The sequence below is a fragment of the Lepisosteus oculatus genome, chromosome 12, assembly GCF_040954835.1.
Source record: "Lepisosteus oculatus isolate fLepOcu1 chromosome 12, fLepOcu1.hap2, whole genome shotgun sequence".
Taxonomy (NCBI): domain Eukaryota; kingdom Metazoa; phylum Chordata; class Actinopteri; order Semionotiformes; family Lepisosteidae; genus Lepisosteus; species Lepisosteus oculatus.
In genome coordinates, this window is record NC_090707.1 from 11849891 (window position 1) to 11871953 (window position 22063).

The 22063-nt window shown below is 34.6% G+C and overlaps 1 protein-coding gene across 1 annotated transcript; it reads left to right on the forward strand.

Moving 5' to 3' along the window:
* Position 1: 1 nt before the first annotated feature.
* On the forward strand, positions 2-19873 carry arl6ip6 (ADP-ribosylation factor-like 6 interacting protein 6). Its single transcript, XM_015358735.2, has 4 exons — positions 2-715; positions 1350-1403; positions 4262-4394; positions 18053-19873. Exons 1-4 carry the CDS (start codon positions 376-378, stop codon positions 18144-18146), a joined length of 621 nt encoding a protein of 206 aa, XP_015214221.1. The 5' UTR covers positions 2-375; the 3' UTR covers positions 18147-19873.
* The last annotated feature ends 2190 nt before the right edge of the window (positions 19874-22063 follow it).

Here is a 22063-nt window from a genome sequence, read left to right on the forward strand (position 1 = left end):
GATTGCGGAAGTGAGCGCCGCGATGTTTTGAAAGAATGAAAATAGCAACAGGGAGAGAGGGATGAATGTAGATCGGTGATCGGAGCATGATGTGTAGTGTTTGTAATTGCTTTCTTTGACCGTGTGTTAGCCCAGACTGTTATAAAACAGAAACAGAATCATTCAAAAAAAACATTCAAATAAAATCAGGAGCCTATGTAAAATTTCCTAGATGGCTAGGTAACTTCAAAAAGACCTCCATTACTTAACTTCTTAGGTTTTGTTTCTATTTTTATTACTTCTTGAAATCAGAACGTTTTCATTTTTTGATTAAGGCGCCTTTGGTTAATTACTGTAGTCAGTCCGGCAGATCAGTTGTGATATTGCTGTTTTAATATGCCTCGGGGTGTTAGACGGGTCAGCGCTCATCAGGCAGTTGAAGGGTCTGACTCTGTGGTCTGGGAATCAGGCAATGTTACGCGAAGTCTGGACGAGGAATTGGAGACTTTAGAGCACCCCGCTAGGTTAGACGTAAATTCGACTTTAATGATCAGCCGCGCTCCGTTACCAGCAAGTTCAGAGATGCCGTTGCGCACAAACACGATTGCAGTACCTCATAAAAAATACTTGAGAAATGGAAGACAGTGGCCAGCCAGAATATTTTCAATGATTTGTTGTTTAGTTATATTTTCCGCCATTGCATTCCTCTTGGCGATCTTCTATGTTATTTTAAAAGGTAACCATCTTGTTCTTTTTTGTATTAATTTTCCGCCTAATTTGAAACACAGTTTCAACAGTAAGGGCTACAGGACTAGCTTAATTGTTAACCTTGTGGTAGCAGTTGAAAAACATTTTCTGTGGTAGATTCAGATTAGATTTACTTTCGCATTCAAGACGCGAAAAAGCTGTATTTAATCGGGTTTATGTCAATGTTCTTATTTCTCAGGATTTATTTTACTAAATATGGCAAAGACTGCTGGGTGTATCGTGCATGACATAATGATGGGGTATAAAATTAACTTAATCTACTGAGTAATTATCTCAACTCTGGGTCGTGTCTTACTTTCATAATTTAATAGCACGAAAAGTATGTAAAAACCTGCCAAAACCACGGTAAACGAATTTCCCACCGTTTTTATTTATTTTTTTCATTAAGAAACTGAATTATAACATCTCCATGCAGACAGCAATACGCTTTCGTATACTATGTACAATTAATGTCACGACGTCACGCAACTTTACGGAAGCAAATTAGCCTATCTTACCCTTGTTTTTAGTGCCAACTTGTTTTTTAAGGATATGTCTTTTTAGTACATAACGTTAGTTATGTAGTATAACGTTACACTTTGGTACATTTCATTCTCTTTCAGACTTGCGTTCAGAGACGTTAACAACTGAAGACGGCACAGAGATAAACCTGTTAGGTAAAAACCACTGAGACAACTAATACTTCAGTTGAAATAACCGTAGTTCTAATGTCCTCTGATTTTGTATGTTTGAATTTAAAACTGACCCATAAGAACAAGCATGCAATTCTCCATGTGTTCTCGGTACCAGCTATTTTCTTTCAACTAGTGCCAGCAGCCATATCACCCTGCAACCCACTAAGCAGGTGTAGGCCTGGTCAGTACCTGGATGGAGACCTCCTGGAAAAAACTAAGGTTGCTGCTGGAAGAGGTGTTAGTGGGGCCAGCAGGGGGCGCTCACCCTGCGGCTCATGTGGGTCCTAATGCCCCAGTGTAGTGACGGGGACACTATACTGTAAACAGGCGCTGTCCTTCGGATGAGATGTAAAACCGAGGTCCTGACTCTCTGTGGTCATTAAAAATCCCAGGGCATTTCTCGAAAAGACCGGGGGTGTACCCCGGCGTCCTGGCCAAGTTTCCCATTGGCCTTTAACAATCATGGCCTAAGATTTGGCTTCATTACTCTGCTCTCCTCCCCACTTATAGCTGATGTGTGGTGAGCGTTCTGGCGCACTATGGCTGCCGTCGCATCATCCAGGTGGATGCTGCACATTGGTGGTGGTGGAGGGGAGTCCCCATTACCTGTAAAGCCCTTTGTCCAAAAAAGTGCTATATAAGTGTAAGCAATTATTATTATTATAACTTACTGGTTTCTGTCACCTTAAGGTTAAATAGGCATGCTGCACAGACACTACCATGCAATTTGTACATTGTAATTGTATCTTTTTAAAACACCTTTATCTGTTAACTGCTAAGTATGTGTTATTTTGATATATGTTATAATATATAATATATAAAGAATAATTTATTTCATTATTTAGATGGTATGATAAGGATAGGATGAATATCTCATTTAGGAGAAAGTGTTGTGGCGAAAATGTACTAATTCTTTAAATTTCTAAAGAAAAGCTAGAATTCCAGGACAATTAGAATGTCAGTACATGGAAAGTGCACTAGTTCTTGAAGAAGGGTTAGTGCGTGGAAGTATATCATGGGATTGTTTTCCATATGAATGGAGGTTGCTAAACTATACAGGCACTCTCACTGCATCTATTAATATTAAAGCAGTAGTTCCCTTTCATTTTGTTTGTTTAATATTAGAAAATATAGATGTAATTATTGATATCTTGTTGGGACGTCTGTGGGAGCTAGTTTTGTATGAATTGTGCATGTATATGACAATCCAGAGTAAAAAACGTACTGTATGTTAACAGTGTCTCTTAGAAAACAGTGATTTCAGAATAGTTTTGGTTTGTAAAAAATGGTGGAAAAATGTCTAAAAAAATAAAATATTGTAATATTTTATATGGTACAGTAGGAGCAAATTTCACACGTTACTGAAATTATTTACAGATGTATAGAATGATTACATAAAATGCCAGTTGGGTTATTAAGGATTTCAGCTAAAAGAAAAATGCATCGGATTAAGAGCTCATGTTACTTGTGTGCAAATGCTAGAATCTTTAAAGCAATTTAAATCCACAGACTCTGCTCTGGTAAAGAGTGATGATGTAACATGGTGTGTCTTACAGAGGGTTTTTGATGAAGAACAAGGTGTGTTTTAACATTGTTTAATGCAAGTCAACCAACAAAGCACCTGGAACAAGTAAAGGTTTATTGAGCATGGAATAAATCTTTACTTTGTCCTTTGCAGCCTACGCTTGCTGACGCATCTACTATACCTGCTTGAACTACAATAAAGCACGTGAATGTCATTTAAAAGTAAAGTTATTGAGCCAAGAAAGGGTGTATGAACTAGTCATAGAGTTTTTGTACAGTTTAAAGTTGAAAAAGAGCAAAATAGTATGAATGGCCTCTAACTATTGTTGTGTTCCCATGAGAGAGAGAGAGAGAGAGAGAGAGAGAGAGAGAGAGAGAGAGTTTTTGTGTTTCTAGTGAATAATATGGATAAACGGAAGGCAAAAAAAACATTAATTCTGTCAATCAGAAGTCTTTGTAAGTCTTGGTGTTTTACCTAGCCTCTTGAGTTTTATTTTTATAAAGAGTGAATGTAAAGGTGTTTACATGACTTGTATGAAATGCCTTTGTGAGCACTGTTCAAATTTCAAGATTGTATTCTGCTGTTTATCAAAGTTCTGCTACTCACACCTCTGCCACAAATTGTTCATTAAACTCATTCAAGCTCCCCTGTTCACGTTCTTCGTGGTCTTTGAAAGTGAGAGTTTTGAAGTGCTTGAGGAGATCTTCAACAAGGGAGTTTAATGGAGTTGAAGGGATGGTGATTGGAGTGGGTGTGATTGGCAAGTCTCTTCTTGATGAATAGGGTTGAATGCAGGTTGTGTCGTTTTGTTGCAGATTCTTGCAGTTGTGCACAGCTCTTCACCTTTGCATGTTCCTCAAGGGCTGCTGTATGAGGTCATGCAGGTATTTTAGCAAACATATTTGCAGTTTCTCCTCAGCTAAATACAGCTTTCAAAAGTAAAAGCAGCAGGCTGGCTGTGACTGTGAACATCCAGGATATACTGTAGCAGAGGTTAAGAGAAGCCTTAGTTCAAAGTATTTAGTGCTCCTTTATGATTTTTTCTACCTCTACAGTATGTAGTTCTAACATTTTTAACCAGCTGGCTAAAATAATGTTTCCAATGAATGTCATCACTTGCTTTACAGGACGTTGTTTTTGTAGAAGCTGCCTATAATATCGAGTGGCCATCAGTCATGCGCAACCAGAACACAATCTTAAAACTATTTCAACCCACTTCTGATTTCATCTGTGTCAATTGGGAAACTACTGTATAGCAGAAACCCCCTGATGGTATTTTGTGTATTTTTGTTGTTTCATTCTAAATTTCGTACAGGGTTTTGGAGTTTGCTGATTTTGTCTGTGATAGCTGGGATCTCATGCTGCAGTTTCTCGTGGACCCTGACGTACTTCGATTCTTTTGAGCCTGGCATGTTCCCACCAACTCCTCTGTCCCCGGCTCGGTATAGGTATGGTGCATTTATTACTTTGGATTTCATTTTAACCCAGATTCATTGTTAAAACTCAAATCATGGTTAGCACAGGCCAAAAAAATTAATCAGCCATAGAAGGTAAGCATATCTCTTACTTCCAAAGTTTTTCTAGCGTAACAGGTGGAGATTTATTGGACTGTGTCGAATATCTTCTGCACTGAGAATGACATAACGTCATCTTCAGAATGACAGAAATACTGACAGAAATAGAAGCTTTATCCTGCAGTTTATTCAGTATTTTTGTTTGTTCTAATGTAAACCAGTATTAAAATAATAACAGAATCTACTATCATATTTTTTTCTTGTGTCTCTTTGAGGGTTCTTTTACAGTAAACCTCCATAACAGTGCTTTATTCTTAAACTGCTGTGTAAGAAACACATTTATAAACGTCTGTAAGAATAAAATATAAATTAGTTGCCCAGTGAACTTCATTTAGGGCTTAATAATAAGATGGTCTTGTCATGGATTTTAATAACTAAAGAGGGGGAAAATGCACAGAAAATAGCACAGAAAGCAAAGCTTAAATCCTTATTATATATAAAACAGTGGGTTATTCCATTATGGTTTCAGATTCCTTTAGGCAATGCATTAGAATACAGATTTGTTGTGCTTTATAACCAGTTAATTTATCAAACAATGATTACTATTAATGTTCTAATTCAGAGGCAGATTGGAGTAGAATATCAGGAAAAGTTCCTGCTTTGTTTATTAAACACTAATATCTTGTGATTATTTACATTAGCAGATTATACCTGATACTAATATGGCGTGTTCAAATTAAAGGAATGACATCATAAATTATTATACATTTAACCATATGATTTGGTACTTTTGATTATCAGCACTATGATCTGGTTGCACAACTGAGACAAAATATAGCTATGGGTATCTACTGTATATTTGTTTGCATTCACTGTGGAAAAATTTGGTTTGGCAACTACCAACTTAGATTATTTGTAAGACAACAAAATAGAAAGACTTGTTATGAAGGTGACAATCTGATTTGTGCCATGTACAAGAAATTAATGACCCCGCCTGAAGCATAGTAATAAGATGATAAGTTCTTAGGGAGAAAGACTGGAAACAAGCTGTTGTCTATGTACAGGCTTCTTTGAAAATTAGTTTGTTCACTCTAAACACCATGGATCATTGGTCTTTTTATGCTTGATCATGTTCCTTTTCACTTAGGTTTTAACCGTATTTTTTGTAGTAGGCATGCTTTATTGAGACACAAATCGTATTTCACTATAACATTTCTTTCATTTCTTTTGTTCATACATTTTTTTAACTTTTCTAAATTGCTATTGCTATAAATTACTATGAAAACTGTTTGATCGTGTTGCAAAACGTCAGCAGCTAATTTAAGTACCATTATAATTGTTCTAAAATTCCAGATACATTAAATACACATTCTTGTTTGAGTTTGTGACATCTACATGCATTTGTAAGCAACTGAGGCATTGGCTCCTCATTTTGCCTGATCTCAGCTCCAGTGAATAGTTATAGAGATTGTCAGGAGAGCAAAAAAGAACATAGTTACTAAAGTAAATAGGTTCTGCAAGATAATCAGAACTGAATGGACAAGGTTAGTTGAGTGACAGAAAACCAAGTCAAAAGGAAGCTTGCAGAAAAAGATGTTTTGATTAGAAAGTTTTCACTAAGTTGCCTGCATAAATCTTTTCTGCAGCTTCTTTCCTTGGGAAGTACAGTATAGTATATTTTCACATATCAGAATTTAATGTTTTGTAGTACCACCTTGCATAGCATTTTTGAATTTTTGCTTGGTTGCATTTCCCAAATGGTGCACCAGGAAATGAAATATTAGGTGCAATTGATTTTCATATACAGTAAATCATACAGGGATCTGAAAAAGAAAATGTAATTTTCCTGTGACTGGCTTTCATCATTCCTCAGTAATCCTAGTGCCAGGAAACCATTTTCTTCAAAGAGTTTAGAAAATTGGGATGAGGAGTTGTAGTAAAGATCTTTTATGTTATTTTATTTTTAGTTTGATAGTTTTTCCTGCTTGAATCTTTTTTTATGAACGAACAGTTAAGTGTCTTGAAAGTTTAGCCAGTTTTGTATTCTTTAATAAAAGAATGTATTCTTCATTGTGTCTCCTTTAGGATTAGAAATGCCTTTTTATTTGAATGTGGTGCTTCTGATGCTCATTTACCTAAATCAGCTGAAACCTGAGATGTGTTCCTTAAAATACACCTTACAAGAAAATAATTCAGCTGTGAATTTCTGCCAATGTGTCTTTTACACCATATTTTATAATGATCCACTTTAAAACAGTAGGACTACTCAAGAAAAGGAACTGTTTTTCAGTGGTAAATTGATGTCTGAAATTAAATGAGTTTCTCTGTGGTCGGCAGAGTATTTCTGACATTTAATGTGGAACTGGGAGTTAAAGGGCAGCTTCTGACAGTTGTGCTTTTCATAGAGGTATCAGTGACAGTTGTGATGAAGCCACTATAGGAAAGTCCATTTATCTGAAACGGGAATTTAATGAAAAAGGTAAAAGTGCTTCTGTAGAGTCAGTCTGCCTTTGCAGATGAGAGCAGCGTAGATACTCTTCGAGTTCACTGCAGCTCTTCCGTTTCAATGACACAACTCATTTATCAGTTCTTTGGTGTATATTCCTCTGTGTAGCCTTTTGTTCTGCTCTCATCCTTCATAATTTTGGCTCTAAATGGGAGCATATTTCACACAAGCAGTCAGGCAAAATGAGGTCAAATGGTACACCTGTTAAACAATTTGTTGTAAATTCCTATATGAAATGTGTTAAATGATCCAGTAAATGCATGGACGTCCAAATGCAGAAATAACTTTTCCATTCTGTGTTTTTTTCAGATGTACAGATTACGCAGGAATGAAATTTATGGGCTGTAAAAACAAAAGTACAGGGTGTCCTTGTAGGTTATACATCTCTTGAGGGGAGGAATTCCAGAGAATGCAGCTAGACAAAAATTAATGTGTTTACAGTTTCAAAATATTCATAAACCATAAAGTACAGTTCATTGAGATATGTAAAGGATAGGATAATAGGATAATTTATGCCTTGTATTATTAAAAGTAATGCAAAAACAATCAAATCAGGGCCTTTGTTAATATCATGTAATCATGAGCGTACTGTACCAACATCAAATTATGGTCAGTGACTTGATTGATTGAACTCAGACAAAACTTTTTGTTTTGTTTGAAAAGCAGCCCTGCTTAGCTTGTGCATGTGTATTTCAGTGTTTCATTTAATCAATATATTGCTTCTGGCAAAAGTGCAGTGATTTAGAATTAATTTGTTTACAGGTTTGAGCTGTAATGTTCTTTAGAAAAATGAAAATCGGGGGCACACATGCCTCCTAATATGAGCACTGATTGCGAGATTGCGAATTATAGTTTTAATTATACAGCACAAACTTAAAAAAATAACACCACTTTTAAAATCAAGCATGATGATGGTTAAAATGCATATCTATTAAGACTTTCAGACTTCCTGATGTCTGTTCATTGCTCCATTTCAGCACAATTATTTTGTTTAATAATTTAACATTGATATACTTTAGTTTTCCACATCACGCTCACCTCCCTGTTCTAACCAATATATTGTATCTTAAGACAATATTCTGAACGCATTAGGAAGATTTGATTGGACTGAAATTTGGAATTGCAAGAAAAGGGGAGTCTTGCAGACTGCAATCAATGTACACTGGTAAATGCAGGTTCATACTTATATGGATTAGTGCTATCCTGTATAAAAAAAATCTCAGCTCTCAGAATGTTATGTTCATAAACATTTTAACCTCAATTCTAAAATAGTATTATAACCAATCATATATATATATATCATATTGTTATATTGCAGTTTGTTTTTTTGGAAGATCATAATTTTATCTTTTGGGCATCATTTAAATTAAAATGTTTTAACAAAAACATCAGTTATGTCTGACAGTGACTTACTGAAAGAAAGATTAATCAAGAAAGCACAGAACTGTATTTTTTACAGTTCAATTCATTTTCAAATTCAAAAATACTTCATTCATTCCCGGGGGGGAATTTAAGATTGCATGGACATCATTATTTAGAAAAGAATAATGTCCTGGAATAAGTTTAGTAAGTAAGTCACCTGTCAATAAATAATACAATTTTATAAACACTTGTCAATAAACAATACAGTTTTATTCGATACACAGGTTGATATCTGTGAGGTTTGTTTCTGTAAGTAAATTAAGAACATGCTTTTCTTGCAGTAAGTGCACATACATTTGTATAATTTGTCATTTTGGTGAAATTGTTTCATGCATTCAGTGACCTTTTAATATTTCATGTCCTGAAGCCTAATGCAGACCCAACGAGTTCCACAACCCATATACTGTATGTAAAAGTATTGAAGTCAACAAAATTCTATTTTGCCAAACTCAAGATCAGATTGAACAGAATGATTAGTTGTTTTTTGAATGAGTTTGGCTTAGGGTTAGGGTTAGATCTAAAAAGTAAGTATACATAATGGAAAATGTTTGATTTTTAACAAAATAATTTAGCCAATTAACCATCTAATTTATTTATCCTGGAGTGAGCCTTTTGCATTAAGTATTTGCAAATGAATGATTAGACCTCTGCTCTTTGATCTGATTAGAGTCACCATGTGTATGAAATGAAAGTGTTGTTCACAGGTTATTTTAAATTTCAGATTTACAGGCAATATTTGTTTTTTTTTTATTTAATATTTATTTATCTGTTGACTGATTAAATAAAACATGTTTGTCCCTGATGAGTTCAACCATGATTTGAATTCAGCAACATCCGTCTTCTATAGTCATTTAGAAGATACTTTATCTCAGGTTTTGCCGCAGGTACAGGTAATATTATGTGTATTTCTGAGTAACCATGCTTTCCTGTATGCTGTGCATTCCTAGCACGATTAATGTGGTTGGGCTGCTACTGCACAGGGAGGTTCCGGTAAATATCTGATACAAGCTCTGCTCACCCTATTCCCATTTGTCATCCTATTAGTGTAGGTTTGTGTCATTTTGGACTTCAAGCTTCATTGAGTTGGTTTAATGGATGTAATAAACTTGATCAAATTGATTACAGGTTTACAGATTTTATATAAATAGCTCATTGGCCCAGAAAAAATACATTTATGTTTTAAACAACAGAAGGTTTTCAACTGTACACACATAGATTGGGATATTACTGTGGGGATTACTAGAGATGATATACATGGACTCCTTAGTAGGATATTTCGACACTCATTTAAAATAGAAGTGATTCTCACAGATTAGAGAATTTAAAGTGTATTACCCATTCATAAAAAAACAGAACCAATAAACCACAGACCAATCGGTCTTCTTTTATTAGTCAAGTTATAGAAGGTATATAGATCTAAATGAGAAGAATGCTTATAAGACAGTGGCATTTAAGAAATGGCCACAATGGATTCAGAAAGGGAACTTAATTATATTCTTCGAAATATCAGCAAAGAATTGATAATGCAAAAGTACATTATATGGCAAGTTAATGTGTTTCCATCGAGAGCTCTTTAATGAATGGAACAGGCCTTTATAGGTGGCATAAAATCTTTTTATGTAGAAGTAAGAAAAGGTGTGCCACACTGATTCAATTTAGGTCTGTTAATCAATACAGTAGGCAAGCAATAAAATAAACTCCCAGTGGACTGTTTCACACAATGTAGAAAATCAATATGATAGGAAATTCTAGAAATAATTGTGAGTAGAACACTCTACTTATGTAAGTAGAACATAATTCAGTCAAGAAGCGACTGAAGAACATTTAAGATTCACTTAACTCTTAAACTATCTAATGAACAAGATGGGACCAAGTGGCCTCCTCTTGTTTACAACCTGTCTTGGTTTAGAAAGTTTTATTGATTTCCAGACTTAATGTTCATGGAAGACATACCTCATACCGAATGTTTGGCAGTGTCTCATGTTTTATTCTTTGATCTGTATATTTGTGTCAAATTTGGAATTAATTCAATAGGACCCATTTCTTTGTGCATCAGCAGATGTATGTGTAAGTGGATATAAAAAGAGTGGAGGCACAGTGGTTAGTCCTGCTGTTCAGCAGCGCTGGAGCCCTGGGTTCAATTCCAGACCTAAGGTGCCCTCTAAATGGAGTCTGTATTTTCTCCCCATGTTTGTGTGAGTTTTCACCAGTCCAAAGACATGCTGATAGGTTAATTCTGAGAAAATGTGTCCTGGCTTGAGTGTGTGCGTGTTTGTGTCTGCGTGTGCCCTGCCATGGACTGGCATCCCCTCCAGGGTGTATCCTGCCTTGCACCCAACTGCCTGCCAGGATAGGCTCTGGTTCTCCCACAGCCCTGAATTGGATGAATTGGTTTAAAAAAAAATTCCTTCACAGTTCGGTTTGTATTGGTTAAGTGCTTCAGCATGTGTTCAGGTTCATTAATTAGATTAGCACAGTGTTTCTTCTTATGAAATACCTTGTGTCGGCACGTCAAGAAGCTATAGTGCACTTTTTTTATTTTTCATTATCAAGTCATTTGCATAATCTCAGCTTTCATGTGCAGTCAGTTTTCTGAAGAAAAAAATAAATAATGGCTTATGTGCCTCCCTGCGTGGACGTGTTTCCATAGAGACCGTTTGTCAAGATGCATCAGCTGGAGCATCTTTACCAGATATGCGCTTTAAAATGTCAGCACCGTTAGCCTCGTTAAAATTAATTCTCTCAATTGTGTGTTAAATTTAATTGTAGGCTGCCATCTGTTATATAACTAGAGAGTTTACACATTTATTCACTTCAGATTGAATGTTAATAATGGATGCTGCACAATTCCCTATTCCCTTTTTAGTCTGAGACCAAAGTGTTTTCTGTTCCCTTAGATTTCTTTATTTTGATTTTGTTCTTTAATGATTATTAGTCAGAACACAACCTTGTATTTTAAATCATGAATTATCAGGCATAATTCAGAAAGTGTAACAGGAAAAATCTCCAAGAGTGATGTCTAATACAGCTACTTTGTCTTCAAGGTTTATAAGAACAGAGGGCACTCCACATTAGTTTGAAAAAAAGCTTATGTTTGTAAGCTCTAATGAGCCACTGGATATTTCATTATAACAAATTGTGACTTGTTATTCTGTTCTAAAGAGTTCTGAAATGATCGGATTGTTTTATAAAAACGGGGGAACGAATATGGATGGTTGACCTTTATAGTACTGTATGGTTAGTTGGGTATTAGGCAGTAATTGCTTGTAAAGATCTAAATGCCTAAAATAGCAACACACTGTTAGCTGACAGGAAGGACGAAATTGCAAAACAACAAGGTCTCCTGCTGATGATGTACCCTGTTACAATGTATAACTTCTCTTCCATGTATTCTAATATATGATACAGAATTAAGAATGTATATCCCAGTGTACACTATATGTTTCATTAATTTTCTTCAATTGTAATAGCAATGGCAGAATATAGGTCTGCAAATGTAAAATGTCTTGCCATTTATTATACTGTTGTGAATTTGAGATAATGCCATTAAGAACATTTTTCATTTAATAAACTCTTTTCCTGTCCCTGCCTGTAAACTGATTGTAGATTAGTCTTAATTGAATCTGAAACATTACACAACTTTCCTTCACAACCATTTTAGAAAGTGGCAACTTTTTTAAACACTCCTACACAATGCTTAAATGAATAAAAATGAGTCATGAAGATTGTGATTTATTGCAATTCCTTGGACGAGAGTTCACTTAAGTAATTAGTATATGCAGGAGGAAGAGATTTGGGTAGGATAGACTGAGAAATCTTAAACTGGAATTGTTGGGTCTTAAAGGGGAACTGCAATGCTATTTTTATATTTTGGGGTTAGAATCAGCTTTGAGGAGTACATTTCATACCATAATGAATGTCAAATGTACGCAGTAAAACCTCCAATTTACATTAAAAAACAGACAGAATTTCAAGGTGCGATGCCATATTCTACGATTCAGTACGAGGCAACCAAACATTCGGGGAGGTGAAGCGGCCCTAGTACATTGTGAACAAGCAGGCTTGTGAATATGTCTCTTGTGATCCAAAGGAAATATTGCTCTAGACTTTGAGACGGTTTTGCCGAAAAACTTGACTTGTTGACTCTGCATGTAGATCACGTTGAAACATTTTTGCAGTGAAAACGCCTGTTCCCCAACCTCTATTTATTTGTTCGTAAATTGCGTGACATTAGTCATTACAGTGACTCACGACCAGGAAAGACCCCATCACAATTCATGCACACTCTTGTTCTCGCACGAGGCAAGGCCATAACTTTGCTAAAACATGGCAACTGCACAGCACTTTCACAAAGTTCACGATTCGGTGCTTCATTCGGAATTTGTAAAATTTTGCAGTACTGTCAATTTATTTTGCTACCAAGATTTAATTGAGAAATTGGGACTACGGTTTCCCTTTAAAAGCTCAGAATGAACCAGGGCCTAGCTTTTCAAATCTTTGCTGAAAAATGTCATCTTTGTACAACAGTGTCCATAATAGGGGAGACTGATGCCTACTAGAACACTGATAACACCAGCATCTTGACTTTTCCTAAGGGCTTTCCACAGGCAAGTGTTGCTTAGTTTCTGCAATCTGGCTGTATACATCTGCTTGACAGTCTCAATAAATACAGTTGGAGGCCACATGTTTTTCATTTAGAGTTAGGTCTCACATTTTATACTCCTAAATTCCAGTAGTTGAAATTCAGAGTCAAAAGAAGAAGAAAAAATAACCAGGCACTTCTTTTGTCTAAAGTTCTCCAAATTCCTCTTAGGAAATGTCGGCCTTTCTTATTTCTGCTGTGTTCTAAGAGAACAGATGATCTGTATGTAGCATTAAACATGTCTTCCTGTCATTAAGCTGTGGCAGCTTATGATAAACTATAGCGTACTTCACATTACTGTTTCTCCTCAAGCTGTGTCTGTTTTCCTTATCTGTTTTGCATCAACTTAAAAGGTCAGTAACTGTTACTGAGTTTCAGTGCTGAATGCAGTACTGTATTTGTATTTCCCACTCTATTAATTTAACATGTTTATTACTGATTGTAGCAGTATGGTCGTGTAGTGCTGAATTAGACATTTAGGCTGCAGGAATAATTAGTGGAAAAAAACTTAATCGAGTAGAGAAATATTGCTGAGCTGATCTCTAGATTTTATTTTACTGTTACACAATCGGTACATCACATCATTAAGATTCTTGGTTCACAGAATTCATTTTTACTTGTGATTTGGGATTTAGTTTTTATAGAACTTGAAGCAGAGCTTTTTAAAATTTCAAAGGGCCATTTCTAAAGTCTGTTCACAATATGCAATGCATGAGGCAGGACTTTTCACTTGGTTTCTCTCATTGGTATTTCACACACTGTTTACGTCAAGGCTCATATTCCAAAAAAGACTATTTTACTGCTTTATTACGTTTTACTATTTTTATTATACTTTCCATATGTTATAAGTGTCTTGATAGTTATTAATGCTTTTAAAATAAGTCACAATTTATTATTCTTCTGAAATAGTATTGCATAACGCTCAGATGTTTTGCCATTCCCATTTCTGCTTTTAATCTCATTTTACGTACCAGTTGTCTTACAGTTGTGATTAGAGTCTGCGTAACATTTTGGTAGATGCTAGTGTATATTCGGCTGAGCAGTTATCAGGCTTTTCCAGACTTTCAGACACAGGAGTACAGAAGTTACAAGAGAAGTACATGATGTGGTAAAGAGTCCCCTCAAGAGCACAGCAAGATGGTAGTCAGTTATTGAAGTATATTTGTTTGAAGCTTATCAGCCTTTGAAAAGTAAACCCTTTATATCTGTGTTTATGCAACTGTAAAAAAAAGATGATAAGCTAGGTGGCTACATATCTTTTGCCGATATGTAACAGGTTTTGAACAAACTCACACTGATTGTGCACCTAAATTTAATATTTTGAGTATATTTTTGTAATTGGACCTCGATTAAACTTTTAACTGGGAGATTAAGTTAGTCTTGCAGATGCTATATGTCCATTGTTCATCACTGACATACTGATATTATTTTATTTTGCCTTCTTCTATATGAACATTAATTACTTTACTGTTTAATATTATGAGATTTAACAAAGGAGTCTCCAGGCAACATTTGTTTGCCTCAGTAAATTGGTGCTATATTCTCCACACACCACAAGCAGTATAATAATCAGATTAAAACTGCTCAAACTGTGAGTCATATTACATTCACTCATTGCAGTATTAACACCTTCATTGAAGAAGTAGAAGGCTTGATATCTGTTGTGTGTTCGCACTTTTTAAAAATAGTTTTTTAATTTGGGGTCCAGTGATTCACTCTATACAATGCTGTAAACATCACTTTTTTATGTAAAACATGGAGAAAGCTAAAGTAGTTTATTTGAAATGTCCTGTTTGGAACATAGAGGACACAGCAAGTTTCAGCAGATGGTAAATTTACCCATGATCAGTCTCTTTACCAGTCAGTACTTAGAAAAACATCCTGGAAACTAGGACAGCCTATAATATAGATTTTGGCCTCTGGGGAAAAGCAAATGGCACTTCTTATGCTTTTGCCAGCCGGTATATAGATTATTGGTTCCTCCTGTATGTATTAAGGTCAACATCTCACCATATTACTTTCTTGGCAATCAAAGAGAATGATAAAGAAGACTGCTGTATGTCTGGTTCCAGCAATGGGAGTCTGGAGCAAGCTACTGTACCTTGTCATGTGGTTTAGGTCAATACCCTGGTTTCTTTCAAGAAACAGCTGCATGAGATCAATTAGTTACTGGCTATCAAATAAACCACATGGGCTGACAGGCCTTGTCTTCTTTGTAACCATTCTGTTTTTCATGTTTTTATGTTCAACTCTTTTAAAACACTGTTTTGAAACTCATTCTTTTGAGGCTGGAAGATTTCTTAAAGTTTGGACTTGAATGATTTAAAACACAGTGCTATATGGCTTCATAGTGCTGTTCAATTTAGATATTTATAATGAAATGTACTGTACATCTTATGGTAACTAGTTTATGTACCATAAAATAGTTGATTCTTCTGTATTACTGTTTTCAATTAGTGTATGATGCTTTTAATGTTCAATCTAAGTATACACATGAAGATTTAAATTTTATAGGGTTTCCTATTTTGCCCAATTCCCCATGTAAACAAGTGTTTTTTTCTAGAGCGAAAGCTTGTGAAAATTGGCAAAAACATGAGATTTATTGAAGAACAATATTCCCAGTAATAATAACATTTTTGCAAGGTGCAACATCTCAAATTCATGTGGATCTCCAAGTGGACAATGAATACATATGACTGTAACAATAAACACAGATATTGCATCATATTAAAAATAATTTTTACTTTTTTAGTCAAAATGGGAATTCCAGCAGTAAATGACAATTATATAAAATATTAATACTGTATTACAAACTGTATAATGCATTCAAATTTATAATCATTTGCAAACAATCTGCCGGTAGCAAATATTACAATATAATATTGTGCGTCAAAGAAGGTACAGATAACTTGATGACAAATAAGGACAACACTTAATAATGCATTCATTAATTCTGACTGGGTGTGATGCTGTGGCAGTCTAGAGGAAATACATTTCAGCCATACCAAGCAAAAAATAGTGAAGATAAGAAATCAGGGCAGTACAAATAGACAGATGGTATGATGACAGAAGGCAGCCTCGTGGTGACAATTGAGTAAGTACTTATTTAATAATACTCACTTTAGTGATCATCACAACTACAGTATATAGTAGTAACAATTATAATGCTGATCATTTTTGCATAAACATACTAGGTTTCATCCAAAATGATCATACATACAAAGGACTATACATACAGGAGTTAAAGCAAACCTTCATTGGTACCATACCATAACATTGGTACCGATACTAATATGTTGCCTTTTTAAAATGCCTTAGTATTTAGTTTCAGTCCCGTAAAGAAGATGCAGTTCTCCAGCCATATTCATCTTTTGTAGAAGGAAATTTAAGGATCACAATATTCTTATTTCCATCGTTCCAGCACTGTTTCTGGTGATTCTTGTCCTTGATGTAACTTACAAAAGAGAAGCAGGGGGACATTATCATAGCTGACTTTAGGCAGAACTTTTTTTGCAGTATGTCCAGACGGTGGCACTGCATTGCTACTGTGGTGTTTAAAACTAAAGCCCAAGGGGGGATTTATTAGTTCAGTTAGTTTAAGAATTTGCTGTAAAATGATTGCTTACATTTTCCATTTTTGTCTGATACAATTTAATGTTTTTTTTTCCATTGACAGTCTACTGTTTTAAATTTAGCATTGTTTTGTATATATGTGGGTCTACTAATACAAGACTGCTCATACACATCTGTGTATACTGTATATTATGTAGTTTATTTCTATAGAGTTAAATACATATATAGACATATATTGTGTGTGTATTTAATATGTGGCTAATACAATTTGAAATTGACTCTTGACTTAGCTATCAAGCCTTTTTCATCTTAGTAAACTTAATCAGGGGATGATCCTCAGTGACAGCTCTTTACATTAAGTTAATTATCTAGATTGTCTGTTTTTTGTTGTTTTGTTGTTTGTTTTTTTTCTTGAAAATTGCAACAATCACAACATAATACAACATTCTTTGGAGATCACAACAATTTGGTAATGACACTCCGTTTAAACCAGATCATGCATCTATTCAAAACCTGCTTGAATTATTTTACAGTGTAATATTCTTCCACATTTCCAGTTATTAATTGATTTTTCTCTAAATGGTGATGTATCATAGTATTGTAATAAACAATAAAAAGCCACTTATAAGCACCTTATGTAGGCTAAAGAGTCTGGTTAAGAACTGTTTACTTTCGATGGAAAATTCCAGGCAAGCATCCATTAATTTTCAGGCATTGTAGCCTGTTGTGTGTCAAGCAGTAATAGAATAGAGGAGCTCTAAACTTTGGGATGCAGATGAAAAGTTTAATGTAGTGAAAGGGCTGTAGTGTTGAAAAGGGAAATTTACATCAGAGGTATTCACTGAGGAAGAAGAAGCCCCTTCTTTTTAAATGTATGTTTACACAGATAATTGAGGGTTTTTTTACAAGAAAATAAAACACTGCAAGACAAATACCAAATGTAATGTTAAGATTGCAATCACTGGTAAAGCACATTAATCTGTTAGTAATGATAGCAGCACCCTGCCTTTCAGTTGTGTGTTTGGGAAGTGTTTGAATTTCTAAATAAATGTCGAGCAGATTCATGAGAATTACAATCACCTACTTAACTGGAAAACGTCAAAACATGAAAAATATTTACCATGAATCTTTGCTAGTTCTTCTGCTGTAGCACTCTGGAATGAATGAAAATGTCACTGCTGCACCTCAAGAATGTATTTTGAAACCATCTACTAATAATTGAAGGGTGGGACATTGTCAGGCTGCATTTGAAAAAATCTAACCAGGAAAAATAAAACTTACTTTTAGATACAGTACTTTATGGTATATCCTGTTTTAGAATGTGTTTATCCGACATTTTCTGACATTATGATTCCATCTGCTAAAACTCCACTGTGTGCTGTATGTAGATTCTGAAATATGTAAGGTATGCTTAATAATTTTTTCTGACTTTTTTTCTTTTTTTTCCAGAAAACTAACAGGTCATTCCTTTCACATGGGCTACAGCATGGCGATACTAAATGGAATTGTGGCAGCGTTGACGGTAATATGGTGTCTGATATGATGCCATCATCAGGAAAAGCTGTTTTTAAACTTAAAGGATTTCTTTTTGAAGACTAATTTATATTCTCTGAAAGTCTAGAACAGCCCCGTCTCCAACCAAAGTCATAGAGAATTTCAGTATTTTTAGTTTTATTGGAATTATCAACCAATTTGTTTGATATCACATTAATATTCACTGCTTAAACCAAGAAATTCTGAATGTTCTGAAAAACAGAAAGCCACATGATGGTGTCGCTGTCATGGATTAAGGCTGGAGATCCCCTGTGTTTTTTAACTCTCTTTTTTACTGTGCTAGTGTCTGATTTTGTACTCTTATTTGTAATGCAAACAAAGCTAATAGTACAATTTTTTATTTATATTTTTAAATTTGGAATCACACATTTTCTTTTAACAACTAAAGTAATTTGCCAATAATTGATCTGTACCAAAACTGAGAGAAAAAGCGCTCTGAATTCTAAATTCCGGCATGTCTTTTGGGATGCTCACTATTCACACACAGTTCAGGCTCCATACTGCCTTACCGGAGCTGAAAAGTGATTGGGGAAGTAATGTCTCCTGTCAATGACACTGCAAGTTCACCACTGCCTGACATGTTACAGGGGCGGCTGTAACATGGCAAGCCCAACCCTAATGGGACTTTGCCAGCTGTATACCACTACTTGGTAATTCTTTTCACATTTATCTAGTTCCATTGCTTATTTCCTGGTTTCCCACTAACAGGCTATTTAAATTTTCAGTGCTTTTCGTGCGCATGAAAATCCAACACTGATGCAGCTATTACATTTAAATGCACTGACTGCCATTTTTGTAAATTATATTTATGTCTTCTTTTGAATTGCTTAGCATAGTAAACCAGGAAATAATATTTTTTTCTACATAAACAAATATTTGAATTGGATGTACAAAGTAATTGTAAGCTATAGGGTTCTTAAAAATCACTATTATGATTTTTTTAACTAATATCTCGCTAGAAACACTGAAGCTTAAACACTTTATTATGTGTAAAACATTTGGGTTTTTTTTCTTCAAGGTGTTCCTTCACTATAAAAAATAATTCTGTTTCACTGGGTGCATTCACATTACCCTTCAGATTATAAAGTCTTTAAAATAACTTGGATCTTTACAGCAAATAAGGTGTGTATAGCAAATTCACTTTCTGAAGCATACTAAAATATATGAAAAAATATATAAAAAATATATGATTTTAGAATTAAGAAAATGTTGCAATCTTGTTTTCATTGATTTCGTGCTTTTATTTTTTTTCTTGAAATAATTGGACATCTGTAATCTAAGCTACAGAAAATGGTGATCTGTGTATAGAGGCTTTTAGTTTTTAGATAAGGTTAATGGGAAGGAAAAGATAAGTATCCTTTTTTTCTGTCTGTTTAAATTTCAATTGGTTTTTCATGGGGAGAACAAAACATTTCTTTGATTTTTTTATTATAAACACAACTGCAAAATTCTGACAAATAAGTTTATATTAATATCTTTATGGAACAACTAAACTAAAAAGTAGATGTTTATGGAGTTCGTTTATGTTTATGGAGTCGTCAAGTTCAATACAAGGCAACATGGGTTTATAATTTGGTGAATTGTTAATATCTGCTGTTTTTTGTTGCATATTATTGTTCAATGGGTATTTTATATTAAAGGGTTTTTAATGCCATACTGTGTATAAACTGTTTGAATATTACTGTACATTTTGACTAATAAAATGTTTTCCAAGTTTCCAAAGTCTACATTTCATCACTATTTCTGAAGTTGTTCATAAATTACATTTTTTGTACAAAATATACCCTTTGTAGAACACATGACTGGCATACAGGGGTGGAAACTTGGAGTCAGAGCTCCTACTGCCTGCAGCCCTCTCTATACATTTTAGTTGCAATAGGTGGAAGTGAGCTCTCAGATATCTGTTGTTTAGCAACTGATCTAGAAGACTGACATTTCAAGTGAACCAAGGCAAACAGAAAAAGTTCTGTGATACACAGTGAAAATGGAAGGTTTGGAAGGCAACATGGTGAAGCAGGAATACCATATCCGTCATAACAGCTTCCAAATACTGTACATATTGCACCTCTTGTCAGAGGAAACTAAGTGGGACCAAAAAATCAATCACTGTATAGTTTTCAGGTTTGACAAAACTAGGATTTGGAAAGCACACACCCAATCTACTCAACAGCACTTCTGGAGGTTGCAACAAGCCTTGTGTGTATTTATGCAAACTATCACTACAAAATACAAATAAAATTGGAAATGAAGGGCATTTTGATGAACAGAAGCTTAGCAGTGGCAAAAACATGCATTCACCTTTTGTAGTAATTGGTGTTTAATGAATATTGCATGCAGAGACCCTGCATTGTTCTATACATTTTATTTTGTATTTGTGCTATTTGCAATCACAAGGAAACTGTCAACAGAGTATAATTAGCATATCTTTTGGGATAAAGCAGCAGGAAGGAAACATGGCTAGCATTATTTTTTTATGGATCACCTATTCCCATCACACAAAACAAGAGTATTCTGTGGACCACAGTTTGGGAAGTAAATAATCCAAAAATTGAGACATCACAAAAGCAAAAAAAACTACAATGCTTCCCAAAATTATTTTCCTTGGATTCAAAGTGTTGGTATCAGCTAAGGCAGGTTTGTCAAAGTATGCCTAAGAAGGAACATATTTAATTTAAACACAAAAAGGTTTGAAAAAACACTAATGTACCTACAGTATATTTTGCACAATCAGAGCTAGGATTTGATCCACCATCTCCACTGTCCAAACAACTGTCAAAAAAGAAGAACTAGCAGAACATTTTGGTGTTGTGAATTTCTTCAGGTATGTCGAGGTAACAAAGGCAGGAATATCGGGATAAGGAGAACAAAAGAAAGTGTGAGAATGAGTAAGGGGGAGACTGGGAAAGGGGATCCATAGAGATGAAAATCTGGAAGACATATTCATTTGCAAGGTAGATTGAAATCTGGAAATTAACTGATTTTAAAAGAACTCAATTCCTGAAAGCTGGACAAGGGGGAATTGTGGTTTTATCCATTGTTGCTATTCTTTTTCAGGTATCATTTAACAGGTGTTTTGTGATATTTTGTTGGATATTTTTGTATATGCTGTTTTTGTATATAATGTTTCAGTAGTCTAAGGCTTTTGTGGATTTGTCCTAAAACATATCTTTCAATAATTTTGTAAATACTTATTTGTATACATAATCATATCTCTTACCATTGTCAAGGACACCAACTGTGCCAAAATCCTGCTATAGCAATATAGCAAGTGGAAGGTCCTTTAGAATCAAAGGTTTATCTAGTACAGTGATGTAATCAAAACAATGTTGTTCCCAGAATTTCATACATAAAAATAAACCTTTATTTTTATAAAATGTGAAACATTTCTGAAGAACAAAATTAAAGTATTAATCTATACAGTGATAGACAGCCTTCTAGGTCAGAATTAGCTTACTAGATTTATAATAATCTTTGTTCTCTAGAGTTCTGTAAATGTATATGTTAGGCAAAAAACTAAAGCAAATATAATTCAATCTAATAACAAGAACTTGTTTCTGAATACATTTTTTTTTGTTTGCAGCATGTATCCAAACAATGTTTTACTTTTATTGCTATTTATAAGAGGCGGTTGACAATCTCTGTTTATATCTATAGCATACATATTATGAATAACTGTATTCGTAAATGTGAAAGTTTGGTCTACTCTTGAGACTATGAGACTGTGCTCACTCCAAACCAAAATAGTGCTGATGAAACTAACTGAATGGATACTCATGAATATTCAGAAATAGCACAGTTTGTTTATGCAGGTTTATTCTTGATGGAATAGAGATTGGTGAAGGACTGAAAAGCTAATCTGGCAAATCTCCAGCATTGCTTTCTTAATGAAGTTGAAATGACAAGAAA